This window comes from Physeter macrocephalus, chromosome 9 (genome assembly GCF_002837175.3).
Source record: "Physeter macrocephalus isolate SW-GA chromosome 9, ASM283717v5, whole genome shotgun sequence".
In the NCBI taxonomy this organism is placed as follows: Eukaryota; Metazoa; Chordata; class Mammalia; order Artiodactyla; family Physeteridae; genus Physeter; species Physeter macrocephalus.
This window is the reverse complement of record NC_041222.1, coordinates 41,166,589-41,180,075: the sequence shown is the minus strand read 5'-3', so window position 1 is coordinate 41,180,075 and position 13,487 is coordinate 41,166,589. Positions and strand designations below refer to the sequence as shown.

Here is a 13,487-nt window from a genome sequence, read left to right as displayed (position 1 = left end):
CATTTACTCTTAAATCACTGTAATTGATTTTTGCACTCCCCCCTGAAATGCAAATTCTCTGGCCAAAGTCACCAGTGACTTTCTAAAGGTCAAACTGAATGGACTCTTTTAAATATTTACCTAGTTGCACTCTTCTCTTGCATTTGATACTGTCGACTCCTCCATTCTCAGTGTTCTGCTCTGGCCTTCTCTTCTCTCTCTACTTGTGCTCTCTGGAAAGCTCACCCACTCCCATGGCTTTGACTGGTGGTTATATTCTTGAGCCCCAAATCTGTATCTCCAGTCCAGCTTTTTCTACTTAGCTCCAGAGTTCTATATACAAAATAGTCTTCTTCTTCATAATTTTTTTGTGGAATTCCAATGGAAACTTCAAGCTCCATCCAAGCCCAAATGAACAAGTCCCCTTCCCCCCACGGTTCCTCCTCCCTGCTCCTCTGTCTCAGTAGATGACAGCACTGTTTAGACTGAGCCAGAAACCTTGGAGTGAACTTCATCTCCTCCATCTTAAATCCTCATCCACTTCCCGCACTCCCACCTTCTGCACCATCTGACTTCTATCCAGGTCCTTCTGATTTTACCCTCCTGAAATTTCATGCTGCTTATCTTCTCCATCCCAACTGCTACTGCATTAGCTAATGTCCTCCTACCGTCCATCTCCATCCCTTTTATGGACCCTTTACATTTTGCTTGATAGCTCCAACTAAAACATGTATCATATCATGGTACTACCCAGAGCAGAGAGTATAACTCCGCTAAGATCTATACTCCTATCTCTCTTCAGACCCATCTGTCCTGCTTCCTGCCTCCTGCCTCTCACCCTGCAGTCAGCCATATTAAACTACCTGCTGTGCCTGGAACTTTCCATGCTAAGTCTCGGTTTGGAATGTCATTCTTCTCCTTCACACCCCCCCTGCTCCCATCTGTCTAGCAAATATCTACTTAAATTTCAGGGCTCAGCTCAACCTTCCCACTCTTTGCAAGCCTTCATCTACTGTGCTCCTCCTTTCACCCCAGGAAGAACTGACTACTTTCTTTCTGGGGCTCCATCTCCACATATATGGACCACGTCAGTCTGCCTCTCCTGGACTGTAAATTCCTTGAAGACAATGTCTCTGTCACATGCATCTCTGTACCTCAATGCTCAGCTCATAGTAGGAACAAAATAAATAGTCATTGACTGAGAAATGAACAAATTTAAAATGGAGCCTAACCTGTGAGCAAAGGCTAAAATCAGTATGATGACAGTGGAACAAACGTTGGTTACAATACTGAAATGAATCATCACAACGGCCTGTCTGCAGATAGTTCTGCTGTTTGTAAGCCCGCTAACCCTCAGGTTGCATTAGTAAACAAGTCGGGTGGGGATTCTCTAGAGTGTAAGCTGAATTTCAGGGACAGAAAATGGGGGTGGTGCCTCATATTGGCTTGCTTCCTTAGCAATTTGCAAAAACAAAACCCAGCAAAACAATACCCCCTTTCCCAAAAGTTGGCACAGGCTCGAGTTTGTCTTTTCCAAAATACTTTCTTTCGTCAGGGAACACTCCCCACGCCACAGCTGTCAGGCATAGTGTGCTCTGAATCCATTAGAGAAGGTCAGTCCTGAATACCAAACAGATGCAGAGCCCTGAGTTTCCAGAACTGGAGTCTATGGATTGAAATAAATAACAATAGTCATCTTCTCTGTTCTTGCTGTTCTAAGCTTCACCATAAGTAGGCATATTTTAGAGACTGACCTTGAGCTATCCTAATTTCCACACCTGAAGTGAGCAACAAATGATTTGAGACAGAAAAGTAATACAGGAGAATGTCTGAGCTTTACATGCCCAAGCATGCTCCTTGTTTCCTGACAAAAACAACACTTTAAATCCAGTCAACATCACAAAGACAACAAGCCTATAGAGTTTTTGAACAGCAGAACTTCAGTACTAAATAAATAAATGAGAAAAACCAAATCAAACCAAACAACAACACAAATATCCCTCTTACTCCAGATAACCTACTAATTTCAGATGGAAAGGCCCTAGGCAATAAGGGAAATAAAATGTGATCCATGACTTAAGTAGGTTGGATGGTTAATTTAGGGTGAATAGAAACGGCTAAATAATAAGCTGTCATGGTAGAAAGTAAGTTTTGGACATTCTGCTTCCTCATTACTAACCAAACTTGTGAAAATACTCAGAGAGACAGAAAAAAGGACTAAATTTAGATGCTGATTTAATGTATTCAAGAGCATGATTCATTTTCCCCCTGCCCTGGTACAGCCTGGGGAATCTGTGTGTATGGCAGGCAACACAAGGATGCCCTGTAAATAAAGGGAAGTCTCATTCATTCAGAGGCTCGAGGAAGCTAGAGACACCCCATTTTCTCTGCCAACAGAGGTGAACTTCCAAGCACCTCACACTTGAAAACGTAGAACCAGATTTCTCAGCTGGTGAAAATCCATCTAATTTTAGCTTTGCCCCGCCTTGGCGTGAATGTGCTGGAAACTTATTCTGCTGCTCCTCTACTCTTAAGTGGCTTTTCTCCCCTCAGGCTCCAGTGGGATCCTGACCAGCTCTCAGAAGCCACGCAACATGGGTCATTTAATGAGATGCCCAGAAGGATATCATCATTTGGTAGCAATGCTTTTAGCAACCTGGAGCCCAAGTCCCCTCACGGTAGCCCATAGATTGGGTCTTAGAGAGCTAGTATATATAACATAAATACCTGAGATGATTTTGGGCTATTTGAAAAAAACAAAAACCAGAAACCCACCAATCAAGACGACAGCAGGTTCAATTCCCATCCATTAATCAGGGTGTTAGGCAAAGTGTCTAGATGAGCAGATCATCACTGTTCCTTCCCGAGTTTCATTAACTGCTGTCTCCAAACACATTCTTGCACTCACTTCTGCTCCCAACACCAAAGCAAATGTTTTAGCCTCTACAGATAATTGAGATTAAGGCCGGACTACCATTTGTGTTAACCCAACTTGGCTTAGAGGTCAAAGTATATGTCATTTTGTAAATTTACAATAGTTTTTTTTTCTTTTTTTCCTTTTGCTTTTAGTCTTTAAGCACATTTGGAAAGTAACCTTAGAAGTCTCATTCTAGCTTTTTTGGCCTTATTGATAGTTTCTGGGTTTAGGACTAACTACAAGAAAAAAATGGAATGTATATTAAAAATCTGTAGTTGGGTAATACTGCCTGCCAGAAGTGAGGGCGTTAAAGCTGTCCTCCCTTCTGACGTGTGAGACAGATGTTAATAACCCACCCCGAGGGCCCCATTATACAGCCATATACACTCATCTTAATTAAGAAAGATTATTTCTGCAAACATGAAATGGGTTTAACAATTTTGCAGCTAAAAACAAAAAGAGTTAGACATGGAGCGCGTGCATCACGTTAGAAATGAGCTGCTCTGAGAAGGTGTGCGAGAACAATCAGCGCTTGGAGAGGCCCCCACTGGGCACCACAGGATGGGGCTGGTGGGCCCTGGGCGGGGCTGTGGCTCCAGGTGGACATGAGATCCAGTCAGCCTGAACACATGCTTCACAAACCAACCTGGACGCGGCACAGAAAGGAGGCAAGACACCGCAGGGCAGCATAAACGATTTGTACCTTTCTCAAAGAGCTCGGTACTTGGGTCTCCTGGGCAGTTCTGAATGTCCGGGCAGGACCATCACCCAATCGCCCTTTGGCCCACTCAGTGCCATGACATGAAAACCCAATCATTTAGAGGACAAGGATGTTCAATGACTTTGGCCAAATGCAATGACAGATTTGGGGGCAGCGTTCTATACCCATTTGAGAAAGGACAAATACTCTTTAACACTACACAGGAAACTGGCTGATTTAGCTTAGAACAGTGGCCGCCATTGCAGCCAATTTCAGAATATCAAAAGGGAAGGTAAGTGGTCGGGGGAAGGGTGTCATGAAGGTTACATCCATCCAAGGCTGAGTTGGCTACATACTGGGATATGTGGGATATGGGGTAGAAATTTATTCTCACACACATAGAGCACCACAGATCTAATTAACAATGTGGGAAGTCTATATTCATACTTCACTCACACAAAACACTGCACTTCCATCTCCAGGGTTTTTTCAAGTTCTAAACTACAATCAGCCCTTCTTTTAAAATAACAATAATAGAACCTCTGATTCAGCCAGATGGTGGTGTTTGTTGCACTAGGCTGGGTTCATAGTACAACATCAATAAATGGCCACTTGTAGACGGACAGACAGAATTCCACTCATAAAGCACACCTACACCTCCCTCCTTCTCCCATCCCAAAATGTTGCACTGTTAAAGACCCATGGGGGCTTAATTTCATTTGGGGAAAGAAAGGAAAAATAGAAAAAGTAAAATAATGTAAGTGGAAAAGCAATTTCTTGGGGAAAAATAGTACATTTAATCTCTGAGGAGAATGATCATAGGTGGGCTTTTTAAGTGTTGTTTTGCCTTTAGGGACCATTTGAAAGAAGGAATTCAAAAGAGTTTTCCCCAGTCCCTGGAAAGCTGTCTTGGTGAAGGTTGCACATTGTCAAAGATATTCCAACTGGGAGATGGAGTTAAAATTCTTGCTCAGTGAGACGGCTAAGTCTCATGAAATGAGTATTTGTTCCAATTAGGTGTTCCAAAAAACCTTGCCTCAGATAACTCATTGTGAGAAGGAAAGAGTATTTGTTCAAAACCCATCATGGAAGGGAAAATGAGAGACTGGTGTGTTCTGTGGCCAGTGTACACATGCTCTTCACAGGCCTGCAGGACTCACACTTTTTGGTGCTTTGTCCTTACTTTCCTGGTCTCAGTCCTACCTGGGACTGGCAGGGGTGGGGTGGGGGAGATGCTGACTAGTCTTTGCTCCTGTTCTTAATAAGCTATACTACCTAGTTATATAACCCTAATCCATGTCCATAGTCCAGAGCTCAGATGGCTGGCCTGTCAGCAAAAAATGTTAGAAAAATGTTAATTCAACAATGTTGGAAGGATGTTATTTCTAGAGCTAAACTCCTCAGGGAAAATGAGAAATGGTTGCTCCTGGGATTCAACTCCTCCACACTGAAAGGTATTTCTTTCCTGATGCTTTCTTCCCAAATAATTTCCCAGTGCCTGGTGTGCCCTGACATTTGATCCAAATAAAATGCTGGAAAAGACTCCTAGGACACAACTATCTTCAAACTCTATACAAGAAGGGTGTTTACTGCAGAGAATCAGCATCTATTAGGGCATGAAACATCGGAGGCCTGCTGGCACTCGCTCCTCACAATGAATCACTTCATGATATAGACACTATTTTTTTTTCTGGCATTTACAAGCAAGCAACTCATTTTATAACCTAAGGCATTTTCCATACTTCCAGGCAATGAACACTAGCTTCTTTTGAGTCTCAATAGCACATAATTTAAGACAGTGGGAAAAGGAGCTGGAGAATAGTTTCCAGTGCAAGGAAAACATCATGCAGATGTTTGCCCTCACTCTTGAATTCTGATGGCGAAATTGAGAATTGTTTATTTGTTCTGAAGTCAAACCCAAGGAATTTATTTTTTAAAGGCTGGGGGCTGGGGTAGGGTGGGGAGTAGTGACATAATATACTCCTAATATTGAAATATTCAACACATGGCCCTAGGATTTTGAATCCCCAAAGAATTTAGACCTTTTTAAATGGTTCATTCTTGATCAAATTTGGCACATCAGATGTCACAGAAAGGACATACCTGAAAAAAACGCCCGAGGACTACTTTGCTAAAATTGTATATTCACCTTCTGTAATTGTTTTTTTTCCTCCAAGATAGCAAGCTAGGAATCAGTCCTCTATCTTGAGCCATTTATTGAAAACAAACAAATGAACTTGGAAAAGATATGACCCAAATGAAGTTAAATACCTGACTTTGGTGTATGAGAATCATAAACTTGCTTACGGTCTATCTGGTCTGCAAACACTTCCCCATAAATCATCCAATAGGGCATGTAGAAGATGTTCTTGGCCAATTTCCATGATGGCTCCTCATTGGGAAACAGAATGGCTTGCCTGGCGACCCCAAAACTCATCAGCACCACCAGCATAATGATGACAAAGTACATCATGTCTATCATCTGGAAGGGTGGGGAAGCAGAGGGAGAAACAAAAGAAAACCAGGATGACTGAGTATTCCTGTGGTGCTGACATTGATGGAAACCTTTGAAGGAGGTGCACTTTTGAGACTGCTGATAAGGGATGTTGACATAGGGAGCTGTGTTCAGGTAAGAGAACACTTGGTCTATAGAAGCCAATGTCCATACAAGCTTGTCAGTAACTCAAAAATCATTTTAAAAGAAAAGAAAGCACATGCACAATGGAACCCCTTCATCTTCCATTGTTTTCTGTGGGACCTAGTCAAGACTAGGCATGACAGTCATATAACACAGAGTCTTGAGTCTTTATATTAATGCAGTACTAACTTTTTTTTCTGCTCCTGGGAAAGGCAAATGCCCTTGCTGGGTCTCTTTCTTCTTAGCAAAATTGGAATTGAGAAAGTTGAACTATTTCAACAACTATTGCAATGCTGTAAATTCCCTAAATTCGGAAATGCTTATCGAGAGCTGAAAAGCTCAAGAAAATAATCATTTGTTAACAAGGCTAGGACAACCCAAATATCCACCTTATACCATCTTATTCTTGTGGCCCCTACCTCATTGCATGGTATTCTACCACAAACCAGTCTCTCAGAGAACCACTTCTTCTGTGCTTTCTTCTGCAGTGCATCCTATCAGTTATGGAGGGTGTTTTTGTAGGCATTAGAATCAGGTAGCCTAATGGCCCATTCCTGTGTTTGCTGCTGAAATGTTGGATTTTCATCTCGACATGTTTATAAAATTCTCGACTCCATTCAAGTACAATGTTATCTCTTGTTCCTCTTTATTCCTTTCTTTTTTACTTGTTTTCATGATACATGTTATCTGGGATCTGTTTCTCACATGCCAGATTACTTTCCTCTTATCACCGAAAGTAGATGAGGATGTACTAACTATTATTTTGCCTGGCCAGAACCCACTGCCTCCTTCTTCAGAAACAGTTCCCACCCATTTTGGCCCTAAAGGTAGGTGTCTTTTCCAGGCTGGGTTAATCATGGTACTTGCCCTCTGGCAACAGTGACAGGAGGTAGGCATGTGACACAGACAAGCCAACCAGAATCCCTTCTTTGGATTTTTTTTTTTTTTTAACTGAAGCAGGAGAGAGAAGCTCCCTTACTCTCTCTGTAATAATGTGAATTCAGAGTGTCTGAGGCTGAGTCTCCCACTAGTGAAACTGACCAGAGTGAATGAAGCAGCTATTCCAGAGAGAAAGAGTGTGCTGTGATGGTAGTTGGGGGCCTGGCTGCAGTAGCTTTTAAGCCCAGTTCCATCATGCCCTGTTGTAAATCAATTTACCCCTCCTGGGCTTAAGCTAGTTGGAGATTGGTTTCTATCCCTTACATAAAACCACCTAATACAAAAGACTATCTTCCCTTGGATACCAAATTTCCTGAAGGAATGTCCATCCACAAAGAAAGACTGATGATAATTTTATCAATGGTAATGAAGGCTTTAAATTAGTTTTAAAATTTTATTTTGCAAGAATACATTTCATGGTGCCAGTTACTGGAATTAAAACATTATAGCCTTCCTGTATGCCTTAGGACACTGGGGGCTCAATACATTTTAGGCCAATTAATCAACTTTCAAGGCAACTTAAAAATCTCTCAAGTATTGTCTGACTTTGAAACTAAATAAGAATCTCTCAAAATTTGATGTTCATTCGTATTTGTTCACTGTCCTTAAAAATATATGCTGGTTAATTATTCTTTCCACAACTTAGTGGCCTCAGAACTCTCTTAAAAGTGAGCAAGCCAGCTGTGCTGGAACAGTTTTATAGGGAATGTGGGTCTATTTCTCATCCTCTCTCTCTCTTATCTTATAAAATTCTTTTATCATTTATTTACAAAAAGTTCTATTAGTGAGAAAACACAAATGGGTCCTTCATGTTATATTTATTTAGACTGATGAAAAGGGGGGTGGGGAGAGGAAGGTGTGTACTTATGAGACTCAGGAACTAGTCTGACCCAAGAAAACTCAGCCAGTAAATACAGCAACTGTTCTAATCTAATTTCTCAGGACTGTTTTCATTCAGCTTGATTATAATATCTATTCAAAGGGTCAAAACAATCAAAGAAACATTGTTCCCAAACACTCAACTTCATACATTTCAAAGGAGTCTTAGCTTCCATACAGACACTGATATCTGTTGGAGTGAACTGCAGAAACAGGACATTATTAGTGAGAACTGGGTCTGGCTACCTCTATTTTTATTTTTTAATTTATTAATTTATTTATTTTTGGCTGTGTTGGGTCTTCGTTGCTGCGTGCAGGCTTTTTCTAGCTGCTGTGAGCGGGGGCTACTCTTCGTTGCAGTGCGTGGGGTTCTCATTGCAGTGGCTTCTCTTGTTGTGGAGCACAGGCTCTGGGCGGGTGGGCTTCAGTAGTTGCGGCACGTGGGATCGGTAGTTGTGGCTCACGGGCTTTAGAGCACAGGTTCAGTAGTTGTCGTGCACGGGCTTAGTTGCTCCGCGGCATGTGGGATCTTCCCGGACCAGGGATCAAACCCGTGTCCCCTGCATTGGCAGGCGGATTCTCAACCACTGTGCCACCAGGGAAGCCCTGGCTACCTCTGTTTTTAAAGCTAAACTGTCCAATTGGTTCAATATGAAGAGAGGTGACTGTGTCTCATTCTTTCAAATATCCTTTGGTTGGTTTCTATAGAGGAGAGTATATACTGTAGCAGTTAAGTATGTGTCCTCAGGTGTCAGAATACCTGAGTTTTCACCTTGACTCTGGTAGTAAAAACAACTAGGTGATCTTGGGCACGTTGCTTGGTCTTGTTTCTTTTATTTGTAAAGTGGGGATAATAATAATAATGCATATTATTTTTGTAAGGATTAAATGAGATAATGTGTGAAACACTTAATGTGGGTAGTTCTCAGTAAAAGTTTATTATTAGAATTGAAAGGAGGTCAGGCTGTGGAGTCAGATAGATAGGAGTTTGAATCCTTCCTTTGTTCCTTGCCTAGTTTCAGTTTATTCAATTATAAAATGAAGATACTAAAACCTATTTCATGGGGTTGTAATGATGATTGACATGTCTGACATGGTATTTGGCACATAGTAAATGAAACCTATTATTGTTGTTTTTATTCCACATTATATAAGTGAGCTTAGTGCTAGGCTTAGAGACCCATTGAGAAGTGGAATATGAAGAAAAGGGGCTGGAATTCCATTAAGTGATCCTGGATCTGAAGATTAATTGGAATCATACTTGATCAGTATCGAGTCCAGGTACTTTAGCAGCCTGCAGTCCCTAGACCACAGGGCATAGTGAGTTACTTGGCTGTTTAGCACTAAACAGGGGCTCTCTAACATTGGGGGCTTTCGGTATAATCACATCTGGGCATATTTTGTTAAACTTCCATCCTGGCAGTCCATCCAGCTCACTGATAATTTCCATAGGCATAGTTTACCTACCTTCTGGATCAGTGACTCTACTACTGAACTAATTATCTTAAAAGCCCCATGAAAGCGAACAAAGCCCCCAAATATACTCATTTTCTACTTATGAATGACTTCACTAATCAGTCAAGAATAAGTTAGAATGTAGAAAAACTGCAGTACAATCTCTCTTGCTCACTCCACGGTAAGGTTTCATTCTCATCAAAACTGGGGATAATTATGCCATTATTAAAAAGATAGATATGAATTTGAAAATAATCTTACTGCATTAGTGTGACTTTAGTTATTTCAAGTACTTAAATGTGACTCAACCTTTTAAAACTAATATATCTGGTTTGTTTGGGTCTTTCCCAATTTTATTTATTAAGATAAGGTAATGATCAATTACGAAAAACAACCAATCAGATAATGTATTCACCGAATGTACTGGTTCTCTACAGAGGGCAATTTGCTCCACAGGGGACATACAGCAATCTCTGGAGGTGTTTTTGTTGTTGTCAGAGAGGGAGTGCGTGCGTGTGTGCGTGTGTGTGCGTGCGTGCGTGTGTGTGCGTGTGTGTGTGCGTGTGTGCATGTGTGCGTGTGTGTGCGTGCAAACATGCACTCATGCACACGTTACTGGCACCCAGTGGGTAGAGGCCAGGGATGCTGCTAAACATCCTATGATGCACAGGACAGTCCCCCGCCCCCCAACGAAGAATTATCTAGTCCAAAATAACAATAGTGTCAAGAATGAGAAAACTTGGCTTAGTTTTGCAGCTGTTATAGTTCTTCACTTTCATTGTGTCCATTTGAGAATATATTTGAGAATTTCACATTTGAGAATCTCATAGATGTCTGTTCCCTCTATCCAGAAAATTCATACATCTACACATTTTTATACATAAATTGTGTGGAAAGCCAACAGATCCTCTCTCCTATACCTCTTCTATAGACTAGGTGGAGACTCTGCTTTTAGACGTGGAAATTTTCACCACCATCTCAAATTCATTACTAAAGTACAAAGATGATGTAAGAGGTAGTGTTATACAGTAAGATACACATTTGTTTCCTACTCAAAAACCCCCCAAATGAACTGGGATTCAGCTTTGGGTAAGTAACTCAAGCTTATTGAATTCAAGTTTTTCCACTCTAGAGTGGGTTTTGTGATATTTTCCCTAAACAATGCTGGTTTTATAAACACGAAGCTTTTGTACAAAAGGATTAGGAATAGAGCAAATAAGTATGCTCATCAATTTTTCCTTTTTCCATTGTACTTTAACAATGATAACAGATATAATTTATCAACTACCTATTGTGAGCCAGACACTGTTGACCACTTAACCTGTGTTATTTTTAATTATCACCACAACTTGACGAGATATGCATTTATTATTACTACTTGGAAATGAGTAAACTGCATCTCAAAGAGGTTAAATAAATTGCTCAAGGTATTATAACCCTTTCCTTTAGATTCAAAGTCTCCCTCTCTTCATATGAGTTTGCCAGTGCTTTTGTAGGAAGAGTTTTTGTTATTTAAGACTCATTTTAGTAGAGTTACATACATACACACACACAAAATAATAATAAATATTGATTTGCTGACTGAAAGGTAAGCAGTAATGATGTAAATAGTAAAACTTGAGTGAGAATGATGAAGGATATCTATTGACCAACTGTTCAACTGTTTCAAGAGCTGATACAATGGGAGTGGAGTGGAGGACATTAGGAATGAGATTTTTCAGTAAGAGCTGTTTGCCACAGTAAAATGGATGTACTTGGCTTTTTCATATATGCCCTGTAAAGGTTAAGTAAGGGGACACACTTAGAAAAGTGGGGTAACTGATAAAAAGCACCCAGTTTCTGAGTATCAGACTCTGATTCTTCCTCTAGTAAGTTTGGAGAGGGGGCTGATTTACTTGTGCATTCCCAGGGTTACACCGATGCTGTCCTGTGCGGGCTCAGTCTTTATGGAGAAAGTCTGGAAACTAGTGCATGGTCCAGGAGTACTGGAACAAGTCCACAGCCATATGTGGGGAAGCATATTAACTTGGCACTTGGAATTCTTTTTTTAAAAGAATAAGATAAGTAGGAGCATCATTCTGGAACCTAGTTTTCAACAGATATCATTCTCCAGTAATGTAACAAAACACATAATATATTGACAGAACTTAATGTTCAACTCAAACTCAACCTAACTCAACTCAAATAAACTATGTTTTTTTTCCCCTCTGTGTAGGGAAAGATGTTTTTCTAGAACTTCATTAAGAAAAAAGGAATCTATTAAAAATTTACAGTGGAGATCCATACCTTCTCCGATATAAAATGTAACTTCTGTGTGAAGGCTTTCCTGACCAACCGTCTCTTTTCTATGCTCCTGAGGTATTTTATACACAACTCTGTTACAGCATTCTCACACTGTATGGTAATCACTTCTCTCTTTCTCTCATCATCTACCTCATTAAATGAGTGTCCTTATATACCCAACTCCTACCCAGGTGCCTGGCACAAAATAGATGATGTTTATAAATATTTGTAAGTGAATGAGTGAGTGATAGTTAATCCTCCAGTTATGTATTAATAATATATAGATGTAATCAAACTTCTGAACACTCAAAAGAAATTAAAAAATAAAACACCCCCAGGGCCGTCTCAGACATTGATAGCAGACCCAAATGAATTATTTCCCTCTTCCTATGATAACCACTCCTTCTCTGAGAACTTATAACATGGAATCAGAGGATCCAGCTTACCATTTTTCCAATCATCATTACATATGGGCCCAAATACTTGTTCACGCCAAAGATGTCTAATAGACGAATGTACCAATAAATGATGTTCACACAATAGATGACCCTCCCGTCACTCCTGAAGGGCTGGTCTTGGAGACGAAGGATCATTCCAACAGAGAACAGAAGGATGGCTATGAGGTCTGTGACATTCCAGTACTCTTGCAGCCACACCTTTACTTTTTGTAGCAATTTCCCTGGCTCTGACATCAAAATCTAAAAGTCAGGAAAGAGAGTGGGGTTAGATTTGATTTCTGTCTATATTTTCAGCCCAGTTGGAAAGTGCTTGGTCTGTTAGCTGACATCAGCAGCTTGTTTTGTCTACCTGTATCTACTCATCTGGATGGCCTAACCTTAGCTCAGTTGTATATAAGCAACAAGTTTGATCCTTTGGGATGCCTTACAATTCTAAGACATGCATTAGGGTTTTGCTATAAAATTATTGATTCCTAATACCCTGCAAATCTCCAAAATTCTCCTTCATCTCAGTAAATGGTATCACCATATTGAGTTACTCAGGCCACTAACTTAGGAGGACTCCTTCATTCCTCTTTCATACCCATATCCTCTGCATCAACATGTCCTATTACTATATTTCCAAATACGACCTAGTCCAACCACTTCTCACCACCTTTACTGTCGCCACTCTATCCTAAGCCCCATTACATTGCCCAGATGATTGCAACAGCCTTCTAACTGGTATCCCTGCTACCACTGTTGCCCAACCAGCCTCAATGTATTCTCTGAGTAGCACACAGAAAGACCTTTAAAAGCCTAAGCCATGAGCTGGGTGGTGATTACACAGTTGTATGGGTAGGTAAAAACTCATCAGGCTGTACCCTTATGAGTTGTTCGTTTTCTTACTGGTGAATTATACCTCAATTTAAAAAAGAGAGAGACTTGAGAGACATATGAACAACAGCAAAACTAAAGCAAATTGTGATAACTGAATATTTAAGCCTTCGGATGGCTTCCATTATGAATACAGAAAGATCCAAACCCCTTACAGTGGCCTCATTTCACATCCCACCATATTCTCCCCGTTCACTACCCTGAGGCCATAGTGGTTTGCTCTTAAGCATAACAAATCCATTCTATACTCAGGACATTTGCACTTGTTCCTTTTGTTGGGCATTTTCTTCTCCCAGATTTTTACATGTCTGGGTTCTCTTTATACTCCAGGTCTCCACTCAAATTTCCCCTTCTTAGGAAGAA

General features: G+C 40.7%; 1 protein-coding gene across 14 annotated transcripts in view; it reads right to left on the bottom strand.

The window, feature by feature from the left end:
- Window positions 1–13,487, bottom strand: part of TRPM3 (transient receptor potential cation channel subfamily M member 3) — an 832,361-nt gene that overhangs the window by 51,641 nt on the left and 767,233 nt on the right. For all 14 annotated transcript variants that reach the window (XM_024126887.2, XM_024126889.2, XM_024126890.2 and 11 more), the window contains 2 exons: window positions 12,237–12,488; window positions 5,904–6,078 (listed from right to left, as the gene is read on the bottom strand). In XM_024126887.2, the coding sequence (XP_023982655.1) occupies window positions 5,904–6,078; window positions 12,237–12,488 (427 nt within the window). The remainder of the gene's footprint in view (window positions 1–5,903; window positions 6,079–12,236; window positions 12,489–13,487) is intronic.